Raw genomic sequence first — 17848 nt, forward strand, 5'->3', positions numbered from 1 at the left:
GAGCTACTTTTTAAGTATTTTAAAAAATATTTATTCGTTAAGAAAAAAAAAATGCCCAAAGTTTTAGATGGACACAGTGGTACACATGTTTAATCCCAGCATTTGGGAGGCAGAGGCAGGCACATCTCTGAGTTTGTGGCTAGCCTGATCTATGAGTCGAGTTCCAGGATAGACAGGGCTACACGTAGAAACCCTGTCTTGAAAAAAAAGGTTGGAGTACATGTGTGCATACATGGGTATATGTGAGTGCACACATGCCGTAGCGTGCGTGTGGAAGTTGAAAGACAAGTTGTAGAATCACAATCACGTCTGTCCTTTCACCTTGAGATAGAAGTTAGATCGTCCAGCTTAGCGATAAACACTTTCACCTCCTGAGCCCCCTCACCCCATTTTATTTTGGGGTCGTGGAGTGGGAGGGGGTGATGCTGGGGCCTCACAGATGTCTAGCAAGCAGTACTCTACCATAGGCCAGACCCCAAGGTCTCTCACTTCTTGGTTTGTACATTTGTAAGAAAGAGAAATAGAGCCGGGCAGTGGTGGCACCTGCCTTTAATCCCAGCACTTGGGCGGCAAAGGCAGGTGGATTTCTGAGTTCGAGGCCAGCCTGGTCTACAGTGAGTTCCTGGACAGCCAAGGCTACGCAGAGAAACCCTGTCTCAAAAAACCAAAAACCAAACCAAACCAAAAAAAAAAAACCCAAAAACCAAAACAAAAGAAAGAAAGAAAGAAAGAAAGAAAGAAAGAAAGAAAGAAAGAAATAGACCTAGCCTTTTAGGGTCAGAGGAGAGTTTTGATGTGTGGTGAGCTTGGGAACTGCCGTAGCTGGTAATTAATGCAAGCTTTGTTGGATCTGCATTCTTAGTGTCCTCCCTACTCACTGCCAACCCAGCAGTGGGAGCTATGCATCCAGAAGTCCTTGGATTCTTGGCGGGACGATTGTTCTGAAGTCATTAGCGGTACCAAGTGTCCTGTCAAACCCTCTAGCTCCTGTGTTTACCTGCCCCTCATTTGGTGGCCTAGAGGCAGGTTCTGGCGCTGGACCTCAGCTGGACCTCAGTAAAGGAATATCTGCCTTGAATGTGTGAGTTCCAGATTTGATACCCAGCACTGGAGGTGAAGATGACCAGAGAAACATGAATTGAAACCGAGAGCATCCTTAGGCCTGTGACAGGCTGGCGAGAGGCAGGGGACTGGCCACCTTCGTTGTGCTTAGCTTCAACTCAATTCCAGAATCTCACAGGAGCCCTGAAGGCAGGACTCTCAGCCATTGCTCACCACCCTTGGTCTCAGCACCCAAGGCAACAGCATCGTCATGGATCAGAGTGGGCAAAATGGGACTCTGCTTTACAGTCAGGAAGACATAAGCACTTCTAGGCGCTAACTCGGCACGGGATTCCCTAAGGAGCTCCAGCTGTGCATTCTTATTTTAAGATCTGGGAGTACATGTCAGCCTCGGGCCTAAGAAAGGTCTACGGGCTCGGGCAGACCCTGCCTAGCATGACAGGCTTCCAAGCATGCGTCTTGGGACAGCAGCTCCTTCCAAGTGAGCTTTCCCAGCACCCAGACCCACTTCCCTTTACTGTTAGAGAAGCCAGTGCCTCACCCAGACTCAGTTTCCCTGTCTCTTTGATGACTCAGGCTGGGAACAGAAGGGTAGTAGCTGATGCCCAGGCTAGTTCCCTCTCTTTTTCCTTGTACCTGAGGACAGGCAAAAGAGTTAATACCTCATGCTACGTGTGTGGGGGACAAGGGTGTGTCTCGGTCCTTACAGGACTCTGAGCTAGCTTGTTGACAGCTGCTGTATATTTGGTCCTCTACCAGCTGGATTCTTTTCATTGGAGGCGCTTGGCACCATGACCTGCTTTTCTGTTTGTTTTGAGACAGTTTTGCAGTGTGGCAAGGCTGCCTTTGAACTCACAAGGGATCTGTCTCATCCTCCCAAAGTGCTGGGATTGTAGGCCTGTACCTAGATAAAAGTTAGCCACTGTAGTTTTAGGAGAGGGTAATTCTCTTCAGAGGAGGGAAGTGACTTCCCCAGGCTTTATTAATTAATTGACTGTGCCGGGTGTGTGCAGTCTCTTGACCATTGGGCTGTCCAGCCCATGCTTTGCAAATAAAAGACTCTCCACTGACAGCAGTTCCTTTCCCGGACTCTTGCACTTGGGCCACAGGGTGGGGGCTGATCTGAGACTCCTGCCCTGCCCCACCCGAAGGCTGGAGCCTGCAGGCAAGCCCTTTCTTTCCACCAGCAACTGGAAGAACTGGCCTCCAAGTCTTGCTAGGGGCTGAGAGGGCGAACAAGGGGGCATTGAGCCTATTGGGGCCTCACAATGGTGGCTCTGTCCCTGTTGGTCGGGGGCTGGGCCCATTTCCGATGGGGACAATAGTCAAAAGGCAGTGACGCTGGCAGGGCCTGGAATCCCGGGCGGGATTTTCCAGGGCCTACTGTTTGTCCTCATGGGAGACCCAGGAAACCTGCCTCCCTATTGCCCCCCACCCACGCTGGGCTCAGTGCCCAGAGGCCCTGTCCCCCTCCCCAGCCCTGAGACGACTGCGCCCTGGGAAGGGTGGGTTCTGAGGTGGGTATGGCAGCATCTCATTTTCTCTTTAGATCTGGGTGGATGAGGGTGCCTCACATCTGGTCCTGGCCACCCAGTCTCCATTAGGGAGGGAGGTGGTGGAGATAAGCCTTGAGGAGACCAGGAACTTGTCTATGCTGTTGCTGTGTTGAGCTGACTACAGATCTGCTCTTATCCTGTGTACTCTGCTCCCTGGTAGTGGCCCAGTCCTACAGATGGAAGCACGTGGGGGCTTGTGAGGTGGGAGGCCATTTTGTGGTGAGCGGCCATATGAAGCAGATCAAGGTCATATCCTGGATGAGGGTGGTTCTGGATGGCCTCACATGAGGGCTGAGCTAGGGATTCTAGAGGGCTTTAGTTTCAACACGTGGGTGAGCCCGGGACCTCTCCAACACACCGCTGACTTCGGACAGCGAAGCCCAGGACCAGTAGGCTTTCTCAGAGTGTGAGAACAACAGCCAAGCCCCTGTCTATTTGGTTTCCACTTATGTCTAGGCTCGGTCTTACTGCCCCATAGCTCAGCTGGCAGCTCTTCTTCCCTTCAGAGGAACCTGTGTTCATCCCCAGGCTGTCTCTAGCCCTGTGCTAAGTGCAGGCTCTCAGGATTCTGCCTATGTCCTATGTCGCTATGCCCCAAGTTTGGGGGACTATCTGGTGAAGGCCTTGATGGTTATCAGGACTAGACACTTCAGAGCCAGGTGGGAAAAAAAGCCTCTTTGCTGTCTCTTCTGAGGGCAGGAGCCCCATTCCAGGCTCCCCAGCTGGATTCCAGCCTGGTCTTGCATTCCAGGGGTCCCCCAGAATCCTTGGCCTGGCCTCTGCCTCAGTCCTGCCTCCCCTAGACTCCCGTTCATCTTCCTCACCACTTTGACTCTCTTCTTGTCTTGCTGGGCCCTGAACCTGGCAGGCTGGGGGGGGCCACTTAAGGTCTCTTCAAGGTCTGACCCAGACACTGGCAATGTCTTCCTCCACTCATGACCATAAATCAGGCTCTCTGTGGCTGTGGGGGTTGGGGGTGGCAGCTGAGCCGGTTAGGGGAGGGTGTTCACGGGCCTGTCCTCGTTGGTACATGCTGTGTTAGCAGGGAGCGGTGCCCAGCTGCAAGCCAGGCAGGCCTGGTGCTGACTGGCCCTGCTCCTCCAGCCTGAGCCCCCCAGGAGACCAGCCTTGGGGGGGGGGTAACCAAGCAGGAAACCTGGATCTTTTGCTAGTGTCTCGGGGAGCTAGAATACCCTAAAGATAGATTGTCCCTGTTTAGCTTGAAGCCCGGTCCAGAGAAAGAGTCCCCAAGGAGAGATATAGACCCCAACCAGAATTCTAGGGTTTTTCTCCAGATATATAGGCCTTTACAGTAAATGGACATACAGCCCTTGAAACTCAAGGAGAGTAGATCCCCTAAAGTCCTGAGGTCAGACAGCAGACACAAGCACACAGCCTGAAGAAGCTGGCAAGTTTGTCACCGTCTCTGTTACTCTCACCACATTACTTTCCACTTTTTCCTCCGCTCAGCCACTTTGTCTGCTACAGAGGGCGGAGGTGGGGAGTGACATCTCAGAAAGGGTGGGAGGTGGAGGAATCCTTGGATCCCAGGGGACATCAGGGGATGTCAGAAGGGGACAGCTGGTCTCCTTTGCACCCCGTGGCCTAGCTAGAGGGTCAGCAGATACGGTTCTGGCTATGCTGCAAGGCTGGCCACCGTCAGGAGCCCCCAGCCTGACGTCAGTCCCACTCAGAGTTGTTGCTGGGGTTTGAGTCATGCCCTGTGACGCCACTAGGGTCAGCTCTGCAGCAGCTGGAGTGGCCTTCGGGGGCCAGCTTCAGGGCTCAGAACTCCCCCTGGGCACACCCCAGGATGAGGTGGGGCCACCCGAGGCCACATTCATCAAGCAGCACCAGCTGCCTGCTTCCAAGGACTTGGGTTGGTCTTCAAGGTCTCTCCCCAGACCTTTGCAGCATGCACGGCTGATAGCACCCTAGTCAGCAGCCTGGCTGCCTGGCTGCCAGGACACAGGACTCTCGCTGAGAAGTCTGAGCTTCTGCCCTTGTTTATTCTGTCTCAGAGCTGCACTCTTAACCCTCAGCAAGCCCTCTCTGCCAGCCTCTTTGTCCCCTTCTCCAGAAAACTCTGTAGCTCCATGGCTTCCTGGCATTCTCCCCTCCATGCCCAGCTGCTTAAGTTGCTACACTGTGTTCTCTGCCATAGGCTGGCTTTTCTTCTCATGTCTAGTCACTTCCCACCTTTCTGAGAATTTGACTTGCTACTTCTCTTAATCTGGTGGATTTCTTGTTTTCTTTTGTTTTGAGACAGGATCTTTCTTGCCACATGACCCAGGCTGGCCTCATACTTATTCTGTAGCCCAGGCTGGCCTTGTATTTTTGATCCTCAGGCTCCCACGGGCTGGATTACAGGACTGTACTACCAGACCCAGTTTCCTCTTTTCTCTGAGCAAGTCCATTTTCTTTCCAGACCACTGGTGTCTTCTGAGGATGACAGCAGTAGCTGCCCTCCTCCCTCCTGATGGAGTTTCCCCCAAACCGCTTATTTTTTTATTCCCACTTTAAAAGATTTTATTTTGCATGCACGAGTATTTTTGCTCGTATGTGTGTCTTGCACCACCTGATTGTTAAGAGAGGGCGCCAGTGGACAGTTGTGATCTGCCATATGGGTGCTGATGACCAAACTTGGGTCCTGTGCAAGAGCAGAGGCACCTCTTCAGCCTTCAGCCATTTCTCCAGGCTTCTTGGCTAGGTTCGTCTCCTGGCTCATCTCTGTTGTAAGCCTCAGCATCCCCAGAGAACTGGGATGGTTAATCTGCTCTGTATTAATCTGGTGTTTCATGGGGCTCATGCTGAACATTGAACTATATTCCCAGAACTCTTTTTTTTGTTTGTTTGTTTGTTTTTTTGTTTTTTTTTGAGACAGGGTTTCTCTGTGTAGCCCTGGCTGACCTAGAACTCACTCTGTAGACCAGGCTGGCCTCGAACTCAGAAATCCGCCTGCCTCTGCCTCCCAAGTGCTGGGATTAAAGGCGTGCGCCACCACCGCCCGGCTCTCCAGCCCTTTTTATAATATTAATTTTGACACGTTTCTTTAATTGCTCAGGTTGGCCTTGAACTCACTCTGTATCTTAGGGTGGCTTTGAGCAGTGGAAATTATAGCTATGAGTCCAGACTAAATAACTGCATCTTGATCATTAGGGGTCAGGGCATAGGATGGGAGAACTCAGACCACAGACAAACATTTATTTATTTTGGCTAAGGCTGGAATAATCAGAGAAGGGCTTGAGGTGCCCTGGAAGGAGTCAGGAAGGTCTGAGGAGGCGAGGCTTGGCCAGCATGGGAAGCCAGAGAAGTGAAAGGACTCAGCCTTAATGGCAGGCAGCAGAGGCCACACAGGCAGGACGAATTGAGATGAGAGCTGGAAGGAAGCCAGGCTAGAGGCCCATCCTTCCAGCTCTCAGAGGTGGAGACAGGGGGATCAAGAATCAGAAGCCAGCCCTGGAAAGAGGCTCTCTCAAAATCACCAGCACACCACCACCACCACCAGCAGCAACAACAACAGCAGCAGCAACAACAGCAGCAGCAACAACAATGGAGTAACAACAAAGTGAGTGAAAACATTGAGAGAGCAAGAGGCAAGAGCGGCTACGTGGCCCTGGCAAGTGTCTGTACCGGGACACAGAACCAGTGGGATACACACACACACACACACACACACACACACACACACAGGGAATGACATGGTTATTACATGGGATAGTTTACATCATTATAGAGACAGCCCAAGAGCTGGTGTCAGCAGTGCGAGAGCCAGGAGAGCTGAGGTTTAGGGTGAGTCTGAGTACTTCAGTCCAGAGACTGGAGAAAGGAAGAATGTTCCTCACAGGGGACTGAGCCTTTGTGTTCTAGCAGACGTGTGTGTGAGTGGACGGTGCCCACCGCTCTGGGAGGACCATCCATTTCATTGAGTCTACCACTTTCAGTGTTGCTTTCCCCAGAAACACCTTCAGTGCATCATCTGACAAGTGTCTGGGGGTGTTCCAGGCAAGTTGGGGGTGTCACATACAATTAACCACCACAGTAAAGTACTGCACATCACTGAGCCTCAGTTTCATTATCTGTAACTGGGGCTGCTGGGCAGTGTTTTATCTCATGAGAAAGGTACAGTTGCGGGTACGTCAGCACTGCTCTGCCTCTGAAGTGCGGGCGCGACGGCTACTGAGGCCGAATGGTGTCCTTAGATTAGTGCCAGCAAGGGTCTTGAGACAGAGTGTGGGCTCAAGTTGTAGCTTAGTGGGAGAGAATCCACCTAGCAGGCACAGGGCCCTAGGTTCGACACCCCATCCCCTTGGTTTTAACCCTCAGGATTCCATAGTGCTCCTTTTGATCAATCAGCAGTATAATCCTTTATCCATTTTAGGCTCTGAATTCAGCAGTGTCCTGTGGCTTGAAACTGACACCGTGGGATGCTGGCAAGCATACCGTGAATCAAGGAGGTTCCCTCCTACACAGTGAGTGCTGAGCGTCTGACACACTCCTTCCTGAGGGTGAGATGTGTTAAAGGATGGTAGTGAGTGTGGCAGGTTGTCCAGGAGAAGCCAGGCAGATAAGCTCATGTATCAGTAAAATGCACAGGTTTGAACTCGAGGTTCTGTTATTTACTTAGTGATCTATCTAAGTGAGTGACTTAACTTCTCTTACTGTCAGATTCCTACCCACCTTGTAGGATTGCTGGGTACAAGACATTCACTGCTTTGGGAGATGAAATGTGTTTGGAAACCGAGCATATTAATGCTCACGTTAAACAACTCAGGAGTGCCCCCTGTTGGAAGTTAGCGATGTGTGTGCTCTTTAGGAGCTAAGAGCAACTGACCAAACCTGTGGGCTCTGGGGCTTATCAACGACATAGACAACTAAAATCTCTCCGAGAAATTATACAGCAGGAACACTTAATTTATACTTATGGGACGCCTTATAGATCACAAAGGTATCTCTTGCGATCCCTCACAGCAGGTCCCCGTTTATAAGGGATTTCGGAAAGGATAAGTAATGCCAGAGGAGCAACCGCGAAATCGTTAAAGACAAGACTGCCACCTGCTCGGTCATGATACATCAGGTAGTGTTTCTGTATGAAGATAACTTAGGGAGATTAAGCTCCCTTTTCGACGTCTTCCTGTGGGTCTGAGCTCAGTGAGCCCGACTGTTGTGCACTTTGGGTAGGCACAGATTCGCCATCCGCTCGGCGTCCTGCAGCACACCGGCGTGCGCTCATCTCCGGGCACCTCTTAGATGCTACGGCCTTGATCTTGAGATTCCTGTTGTCTTACGGTTGTCGGCACCGAGTCGGGGGGGTGGGATGGGGTGGGATGGAGGGTAGGGGGTGGGGTCCACGATGGGTCTCTGAAGAGGGCTCTCCGCCGATGACACTGCCCGGCCACCAGGGGCAGCGCAGGGTCCATTTGTCTCCTCTGTCCCTTTCGTCTCGATGGCGGAAGTGAGTTGTCCCAGTCCAAACAATGCTCTCGCTGGTGGGAGTGAATGGACTCGTCCAAACGAGGGGGTGGGTTCTCTCTACGAGTCTAGGGTCAGAAGCACAAACAAGAAAAAATCCTAGCACCGAAGTTACACGGTATCATGGGAGAGTATTTAACTTGTGCGAGCTTCCCGATGCCGCCGTTGCAGCGGTGTTGGGCTGGGTCGAGTCGAGCCTGTCCAGCACCCTCCATGGGCGCGGTGGTTCCTTCCGGTTCCGCCCTCCGGCCGGGCAAAACTTCCGGTCCGCGCGCCGCTCCGGCGGAGGGAGCGCAGCCCTGGACAGGCGTCTGTAGGGTCTTGACTCTGTCCTCATATTCTGTGCTGCTGCCCCGAGACGGCGCGAGGTTGCCGGCAGCGACCCTGACGTCCGATCCGAATTCTCGGTACGGATCCAGATAGCCTGATTTTGCTTTTGGTCTGTCCCTGAATACTCGAGGTTCGCGCTAGGGAAGACGAGAACCCGAGGCTGAGTGGCTCCTGCTCGGATTTCTACAAGCAAGGTGGGGCATGGCGTGTCCTGGGTCAGCCTGATGGGTCCGGGGACCCGAGGGAAATGCAAATGTAGTCTCTGTGTAAAAACTGTCTGGGGCTAGAAGGAAGGGGTTGGTCCTGGAATAAAGCTGAAACCGAGGGAAGTTGCTGGTGAGAGGGAGAAATAGTAGAAAAGGCTGGACCAGAGCTGGGAATCTCTAGGTGGGAAAATGTAGGATGGAATTAAACAAGAGAACAAATAATAATGAGTAAGGGACCCGTCGCATCCTTGATCCACGAGAAACGAACTCTTGGAAGAACCTGGTACCCCGGGCCAGGGTGCACTGAGGGGTTAACAGGAGCCAGTTTATAGCGACAAATAGGATATGATCTCTCTGCTGTAGGAACAGTGTCTAGTGAGAGAGGCAGAAAACACCCGGTGGAACAGGTGCCTGAGCTGATAATGGTCAGGTAAGGGGGGAACCAGGCTGATGGCAGAGTGGTCCCCACACTGTTGTCTTACGCCCAGACTGGAGTGCTACTATTTAAGGGCAGGATACAAAGCCCAGGTCTTGGGAAGTTGAGGCAGAAAATTGCTACCTCAATCAAGGAGTAGGAGGGCAGCCTGGATTAGATGAAGGGCTGTCTCAAAAATAAAAAAACAACCCCCCTCCCCAACACACTAATAAGGCAGCTAGCAAAACTAAAGCCAGTGATTGAAATACAAGTCGAGGATTCCTTTAGTAGAAGAAATAGTTGAATTGTCTAAAGATGAGATGGTGTGTTGAAGGTGGCGAGAAGTCACCAAGAAAATGGCAAGTAGAACACACATGCAAGAAATGTTAACTGCTTCACTCCCTGTGGGCTGGGTTTGTTATCTTCTAAGTTCCTTCCCCACCCTGCCACCTCAGTGGTTCTTTATATGATTACCAAGTAGTAACAGTATATAACAAATATAACATCTGATGCTTAGGGTTTGCCACTTGATAGGCAGTTTTAAGGGGAATACACAGCTAGCTTCTTCAGCCCGAGGCAGTTAATTTAAGGCACATTGCTTTGCTATGACTAGCTCCCTTTTTATGGGTCCTGGAGGTCAGACCCCTCACTCATCCCAGACGACCGCCCTGCCACTGAACTACACCCTCAGCTTGTACAGCTGTAGGGCAGAGCTTCGTGCACTCTAATCCTGGATGCCTGACATTTGAGTCATTGCTTTCAACTAGTAGACTGTTTTACATAAAATATCCTAAATCTTTGCTGCAGTCCCAGTTTATAGGTAGAGAACAGGTTTGCAAAAGCTGAATGGTTTTCTTAAGGTCTGAGAGAGTCGTAGTTCTGTTCCTGTTGTAAAATACCTGAGATTGCGGGCGGTCTCAGCACTTGGAAGGCAGAGGCAAGATGATCTCTGAGTTCAAGGCCAGCCAGATCTTGTCTGTCTGTCTGTCTGTCTCTTTCTTTGTTGAGGGGGACAGGTCATGCTTTTAAGTACACGTGTCTGTTTTGTCCTGGAACTCACTTTGTAGTCTAGGCTATTCTCGAGCTCACTGAGATCCACCTCCTCTGAGCCTCTGCCTCCTGAGCGCTGGGATTAAAGGTGTGTGCCACCACAACCAGCTCAGACTTTTTCTGTTACAAATGAATAAGAAGCAGGAGCATTGTTGTTAGGTATTGACCTAAGACTGTTGGATGTGAGTGCTCCCACACTGCATCCCTCACTGCCCCATTGCTAGTTGCACTTCTGCTCGTCTTGCTACCCAGCCTTTCTGTAGTAAATGTACTTTACCATAAAGTCTGGATGGCCCTGCAGTGTGTGTATTACAGGTTTTAAAGCCATCCTTTATAGCTTCCATTGGTTTGTCCAAAGAGGTTTGTGACCCCAAAGGAGTCAACAAGAGCTGGCTTTCCGATGCAGAGATCCGATATTGATGCTGGCGTAAGGGTTCTATAACTTGTCCGCTTGCTTTAACCAGGCTGCTAAGGTTTGAGGAAATGGACTCACTGTGCTCCCACCTCAGGCTCTTGCCATTGTGAGACCCTTTCCCTTCCTGCTGACTGTTGTAGCACAGCGGGTCTTGACTGAACTGCTGGACTGAACACCACACATGAATGCAAGTCTCACCTCACTTGGTATTTGGCCTGGAAATCTTGAAGCTCAGCCTCTTGCTGATCCCAAGGGTCTGTGGCTTTCTCATAAAATGTGCTGCCAAAACACAGGTGGGCCAGTAGAGGCCGGGAGTGAGCTCAGTTGAGCAGGAGGTGGGCAAGACCATCTAGGTGATCTGACTTGGTTCCTACAGGTTGGCCCTAGGTGGGGTGAAGCGTCCTGTCTCTCGCCTTTCCTCCGGCTCCGGCTGCAGGATGAACTGTCGATCAGAAGTGCTGGAGGTGTCAGTGGAGGGGCGGCAGGTGGAGGAGGCCATGCTGGCCGTGCTGCACACGGTGCTCCTGCACCGCAGCACAGGCAAGTTTCACTACAAGAAGGAGGGCACCTACTCCATCGGCACCGTGGGCATCCAGGATGTGGACTGTGACTTCATTGACTTCACGTACGTGCGCGTCTCCTCTGAGGAGCTGGACCGAGCCTTGCGCAAGGTTGTTGGGGAATTCAAGGTAGGTAGGTGCGTGGCCCAGCCAATGGCAGGTGGACCTGGAATATGTACTTCTTCACCCTGGCTGTGTGCTGGACTGGCTTGCCTTTCCGAAGAGCAGAGTCATTTCCTCAAGGCTCAAAAGGGCAGATGTGTTGAGGGAGGGCATGTATATAATTCCTCAGGAGGAAGAGCAAGCTGGCTGCCACCTCAGCCCCTCAGCTAAGCAGTGAGGTCCCTGTTCCCGTGGTGGCCTCCCTGGCTCCACAGCTGTCTGTGACAGCTTCTCTCACTTCTCTTTCTTCCTCACACAGTCTGGGCTGAAACTGTAAGAGGAGACGTGCTTGGCAGAGTGGTTTCTGTCTGAATGTGAAGTCCCTTTGGGCACTGTGACCTGTGCCTGTGGACACGACACAGCAGGCCACTCACGTCGGTCACCTCCCTCTGGTGATGGGAATGGCATTGTGGATTTTTTTTGTTGTTGTTGTTATTTTGGGTAGTGTAGAGAATAATGGTTTCGTTGTGACGTGTTACACATGTATGTCTTTGTACCTTGCCCTTACCCATCCATCTCGTGATGATCTCCTTCCTCCCCAGTAGTGCTCCTTTCATGTCACTCATGTGTGACACATTGTTTTCATTTCTCCCACGTTGCCCTATTCCCCCCTCATGGGGCGATGTGGTTTTTATCTTTGTCTTATTGAGACGTCTACTTTCAAAGTATGGGAGGGAAATCCTTCCCCTTTCTCGCCTTTCTCCCTCCCTCCATTCCTCTGTTCCCAGGCACAATGGCAGGGTTTGCACAGCTGGGTGGATGCTCTCCTAGGCTCTGACATCGAGCTCCTTCACCACCATCCTGTAAGCTTGGAAAGGGTGAGGTTGTCAGGATTTCCTGGTGACTCTCTTAAGACAGGCAGTGTCTGTCCCTCTGACCTCCTGGTGACAGGCAGGCACAGAGAAGAGGACTTAAGAGTCGGGACCTTCGTGCATGGAGGCTAGCCTAGTCTACATAGTTCTAAGACAGCTAGAGCTATGTAGTGAGGCCGTGCCTCAGAAAAGAAGTGTGTATGGGTGACTGTTAGGTACTGGAGCCATCCCTCCTCCTTAATAAGTCTGACCTTGGCAGGTGACATCAATGAACCTGGAGTGACAGCGGCACCTGCCTCATGGGACAACAAGGGGTTAGTGATCAAGATGTGCCTAGGGGTTGAATGGAGCCTGGTGCTGTTGCAGGGCTATGGAGGGATGACTGTACCACCCGGGGCATCTTAACCTTCTGGTGCTCAGGGTGCCGCCCAGCCCAGCCTGGAGCTGCAGCCCACAGGACAGCGTAGGTCGAATTATAGATGGTCGGTTCCATGAAGACAACAAGTACAAGTGAAGCTGCCGGATCTGTCTCCCTCACCTCTCCTGCTCCTTCCCTTAGCTGCCTCTTTCCTAAACTGGTCCCTGAGGCTTCACCATCCCTGCTTTTAAAAGGGACAGAGCTGGTGCTGGAGACATGGCTCAGCGGTTAAGAGCACTGGCTGTTCTTGCAGAGGTCCTGAGTTCAATTCCCAGCAACCACATGTTGGCTCATGGCCATCTATAATGGAATTTGATGCCTTCTTCTGGCACAGAAATGCAGATAGAGCACTCTTACATTAAATGAATAAATCTTTCTAAAAAAATAAAAGCGAGTTTGTACTGTCAGGATATAGAAAAGCAAGTAGAGTATCAGGGGAGGAGATACTGGAGAGTGTTTAGAAGTGATTGTATTTTATTTACATGTATGTATATGTGTGTGTCTATGTATGTACAAGTGTGCACATGCTGGTGGAAGCCAGAAGAGGCCGTCAGAGTCTCTGGAGCAGAAATTAGATGTGGTTGTGAATGTTGGAACTCCTCAGGTCCTTTGCAAGAACTTGTAACCAGTGAGCCCTTTCTGCAGCTCTGGGAAGTGATTTGAAGGTTGGGGGGACCCAAGACTGGTGTAGCAGAAAGAGGAGGCCCTAAGTGTGAAAGAAGAGGCTCTTATTGTGAAGCTGAATGACAGGCATTGAGATCAGACAATTTGGAGATCACTTTGTAAAGTGATCTTTTAAAATACCTGTATGCACATGTACATGTAGATGCAGGTATATTGTGCAAGTGGAGTCCAGAAGATGGCCTAGGGTATCATCCTTTGAGACCATCTCTTACTGGCTCCAAAGCTCTAGGCTGGACCAGTTGGTTAGTGAGCCCAGACATTGTCCTGCTCTACCTCCCTAGCACTGGGGCAATAAACATCCACACCTCACCCACCATCTTTATGTGGGTGGGGATCAGACTCTCAGGCTTGTGGGCAAGCTCTTTCCTTACTGAGCCATCTCCTCGCCCATGTGAGCCTCCCTTCTGCAATTGTTCAGAGAAACCAGTGGGGCTGTTGGGAGTTCTCGACATAGAATGGACACCTCTAGACCTGGTAGCCTACTTGAGCTCCCCAAGTCTTCACCTCCCCTGTGCTAGGATTACAGGCATGCACCCTGTCTTAGTGTTGTATTCCTGTGATAAAACATCACAGCCAAAGCAACCATTAAAAAGATATTTTATTTGGGACTTACAGTGTCAGAGGGTTAGAATCCATGATCATTATGTCAGGAGCATGGCAGCAAACAGGCAGGTCATTGAAACAGGAGCTGAGAACTGACATCAGTCCATGAGCAGGAGACAGTGAGCTTTTGAGATCTCAAAGCCTGTTCTAGTGGCAGACCTCTTCCAACAGGGCCACACCTCGAAATCCTTCCCAGACAGTTCTACCAACTGGGGACCAAGCAGTTGAACTTAGAAGCCTCATTCAGACCAACGCATTCCACTCCTGGCCCTGTAGGCTTTTGCTATACTAATGCAGAATGTCCTGAGTCCAACTTAAAAAGTCTCCATGGTCTTTCACAGTCTCAGCACAATTTTTTTGTTTTTGTTTTTCAAGATAGAGTTTTTGGTGTAGCCCTGGCTGTTTGGATCTCACTCTATAGACCAGGCTGGCTTTGAACTCAGAGATCTACCTGCTTCTGTCTCCCAAACGATGGGATTAAAGTTGTCACCACACCTGCATTCAATTTTTATAGTCCAAAGTCTTCTGAAACTCAAGTTAACCTCTTATTTGTAACCCTTTATAAAATAAAAAAGCCTATCACATAATTCCAACATACAGTGGCACAGACAACGTTGCCATTCCCACAGGAAACACTGGACCAAAGCAGGACTGAAAACCCAGCAGGACAAACTCCTATCTGGTGTCCAAGGTTGTAGATGGCTGTTTGCCTTAGAAAATCTCCTCCCCCAGTGCCAGCATTAAAAACACTGGTGATTGTTGTAGGCCTGTGTAACAGTGGTGATTGCTGTAGGCCTGTGTAACAGTGGTGATTGCTGTAGACCTGTGTAACAGTGGTGATTGCTGTAGACCTGTGTAACAGTGGTGATTGCTGTAGGCCTGTGTAACAGTGGTGATTGCTGTAGACCTGTGTAACAGTGGTGATTGCTGTAGGCCTGTGTAACAGTGGTGATTGCTGTAGGTCTGTGTAACAGTGGTGATTGCTGTAGGCCTGTGTAACAGTGGTGATTGCTGTAGGTCTGTGTAACAGTGGTGATTGCTGTAGACCTGTGTAACAGTGGTGATTGCTGTAGGCCTGTGTAACAGTGGTGATTGCTGTAGGCCTGTGTAACAGTGGTGATTGCTGTAGACCTGTGTAACAGTGGTGATTGCTGTAGGCCTGTGTAACAGTGGTGATTGCTGTAGGCCTGTGTAACAGTGGTGATTGCTGTAGGCCTGTGTAACAGTGGTGATTGCTGTAGGCCTGTGTAACAGTGGTGATTGCTGTAGGCCTGTGGTTGTAGGCCTGTGTAACAGTGGTGATTGCTGTAGGCCTGTGTAACAGTGGTGATTGCTGTAGGCCTGTGTAACAGTGGTGATTGCTGTAGACCTGTGTAACAGTGGTGATTGCTGTAGGCCTGTGTAACAGTGGTGATTGCTGTAGACCTGTGTAACAGTGGTGATTGCTGTAGGCCTGTGTAACAGTGGTGATTGCTGTAGGCCTGTGTAACAGTGGTGATTGCTGTAGGCCTGTGTAACAGTGGTGATTGCTGTAGACCTGTGTAACAGTGGTGATTGCTGTAGGCCTGTGTAACAGTGGTGATTGCTGTAGGCCTGTGTAACAGTGGTGATTGTTAACCATATGATGAGTCAGTCTTAGGCTGTCTTGTATCTCCTCTGTCAACAAAATTGTTAGTTTTAAATCTATCCTCAGGCAGACTCTTGGGACAGGGTGCATAAAAGGATGCATAAACATCCCAGGAATGGCCTCTAGCCCAGTCGTTAATATTGTTGCCCTCTGAAGCCTCTTGTGTGTGTGTGTGTGTGTGGGGGGGGCTCCATAGTCCACATTGTCTAGCACCACTGTCTTCTAGACATCTACTAGGATGGCCCATTGAGCCTCACTTACAGTATTCATTTACCTTCCTAGTCCAAATTCCCTACGTCTTCCACATTCCCTCAAAACAGCGTGGTCAGACCTGTCACCGGAGGCACCCACTCCTGGTATCAACTTCTTACTTTTTTCTTGCTGTGATAGACACTGTGACCAAGGTAACTAGTAGAAGAATGTATTCGGACTTACAGTTTGAGAGTGTCAGTTTGTCACCATCAGGGTGGGGAGTGTGGCAGCAGGCAAGCAGGCGTGGTGCTGAGGCAGTAGTTGAGAGCTTACAGCAGGTTGAGGCAGAGAAAGCTCACTGGGGAAGGCACAAGTCTTTTCAAACCTCAAAGCCCCCCCCCCCCCCACCAGTGTTGTACCTCCTCCCAGGCTACACCCCCTCCAACCAGGCTACACCCCCTCCAACCAGGCTACACCCCCTCCAACAAGGTTACACCCCCTCCAACCAGGCTACACCCCCTCCAACCAGGCTACACCCCCTCCAACCAGGCTACACCCCCTCCAACCAGGCTACACCCCCTCCAACCAGGCTACACCCCCTCCAACCAGGCTACACCCCCTCCAACCAGGCTACACCCCCTCCAACAAGGCCGTATTCCCTGTCTATTCCAAACAGTTCTTTTTTTAAAAAAATATTTATTTTATGTACATGAGTACACTGTAACAAGAAGGGGGCATCAGATCCCATTACAGCTGGTTGTGAGCCACCATGTGGTTGCTGGGAATTGAACTCAGGACCTCTGGAAGAGCAGACAGTGCTCTTAACTGCTGAGCCATCTCTCCAGCCCTCCAAATAGTTCTTATGAGAGGTAATTAATTGGTGCAGAAAAAACCGAAACAGGAAACCAGGGACCCATGGCAGTGGGCATTCACTCATCGAAAGGCTTGTCTTTGTCATTACAGCTTCGTGATGTGTTCCATGTTTACAGTCTGGCTAGAAACCAGAGAAGCCTGGCTCTTGGGCACACTTTCAGGGTTATATAAACATCCGGGGCAGGAGAGCATCTTCTGCCCTATTTTCTAGAAACCGAGGAAGGCCACAGGCATCCGTGTTCTCACATTTGTTGGCATTCCAGATTCCTTTCTTGAGAAACACAACATCAGATGTTTCTATGTCCCTGTCACAGATTCTGTACAGCCTCACATAACCTTAATCCAAACTCCTGCGGTTTCCCCAGTTAGGGACCGAGTATTGGAATGTATGAGCCTGTGGGGGCCGATCCCATTCAAACCACAGCACGGCCTCTGGCTATAACATTTACCACGTGTGAGAGTGTCACGTGTGCATCAGCCCCTCATTTCACACTTGTTAGCATAGATAGAGCTGGGCATGGAGGGTTAGTGCTTGAACCATGCAGGCTGCCCGTGTTTGATGTCGCCATCACAGGTCCCCCTCTAGGTCTCGTCTGCCAGTGTTTAGTGGGCAGGGTGGGTACAGGTGAAAATGAATTCCCCAGGGTGAGGGAATCAGGCCTCTAACGCTGTGGCCCGCTCATCTCTCGTGTCTTCCCCAGGATGCACTGCGGAACTCAGGTGGTGACGGGCTAGGCCAGATGTCCTTGGAATTCTATCAGAAGAAAAAGTCTCGGTGGCCTTTTTCGGATGAGTGCATCCCCTGGGAGGTGTGGACTGTCAAGGTGCATGTGGTAGCCTTGGCCACAGAGCAGGAGCGGCAGATCTGTAGAGAGAAGGTGGGAGAGAAGCTGTGTGAGAAGATCGTCAACATCGTGGAGGTGATGAGCCGGCATGAGTACCTGCCCAAGATGCCCACGCAGTCGGAGGTGGACAACGTGTTTGACACGGGCTTGCGGGATGTGCAGCCCTACCTCTACAAGCTCTCCTTCCAGATCACCGAGGCCCTGGGCACCTCCGTCACCACCACTATGCGCAGGCTCATCAAAGACACCCTTGCCCTGTAGGCCTTGCTGGAGCCTTGGCAGCTCCTTAATGGTTCTGGGAGTGTGTTGCTGGGATCTCGGGGCTCTGGAACCTGCACTAGATTCTTGGTGAGACTTGAAGAGAAGCTCTTGGTGTCCTTGTTTTGTGGTTACTGGCCTCTGGTGACCCTGTCACTGTTGCAGTGGTTCGGTCCTGGGTGCAGCCTTTGCTGTACAGTGAGGGCACTGAATAAAGCTGAGGTGCGAGTTTGTCTCCTGTCCTGAAACATGAACACTTTGTGACATTCTCCTGATGACATACATGTATGTTGAGGCCATTATTCCAG

At 50.9% G+C, this 17848-nt stretch overlaps 1 protein-coding gene across 3 annotated transcripts; it reads left to right on the plus strand.

Annotated features, from left to right (window-relative positions):
- Positions 1-7531: 7531 nt before the first annotated feature.
- Atg101 (autophagy related 101) lies at positions 7532-17794 on the plus strand. Of its 3 annotated transcripts, none has more exons than XM_076912128.1 (3): positions 7532-7695; positions 10883-11195; positions 17139-17794. In XM_076912128.1, the coding sequence occupies exons 2-3, from the start codon at positions 10944-10946 to the stop codon at positions 17541-17543; spliced, it is 657 nt and encodes a 218-aa protein (XP_076768243.1). In that variant the 5' UTR covers positions 7532-7695; positions 10883-10943; the 3' UTR covers positions 17544-17794. The 3 variants fall into 3 exon arrangements, with proteins under 3 accessions (XP_076768243.1, XP_034371852.1, XP_034371851.1); XM_034515961.2 differs by lacking the exon at positions 7532-7695 and adding an exon at positions 8346-8497; XM_034515960.2 differs by lacking the exon at positions 7532-7695 and adding an exon at positions 8347-8614.
- The last annotated feature ends 54 nt before the right edge of the window (positions 17795-17848 follow it).

Source organism: Arvicanthis niloticus, chromosome 13 (genome assembly GCF_011762505.2).
Source record: "Arvicanthis niloticus isolate mArvNil1 chromosome 13, mArvNil1.pat.X, whole genome shotgun sequence".
Taxonomy (NCBI): domain Eukaryota; kingdom Metazoa; phylum Chordata; class Mammalia; order Rodentia; family Muridae; genus Arvicanthis; species Arvicanthis niloticus.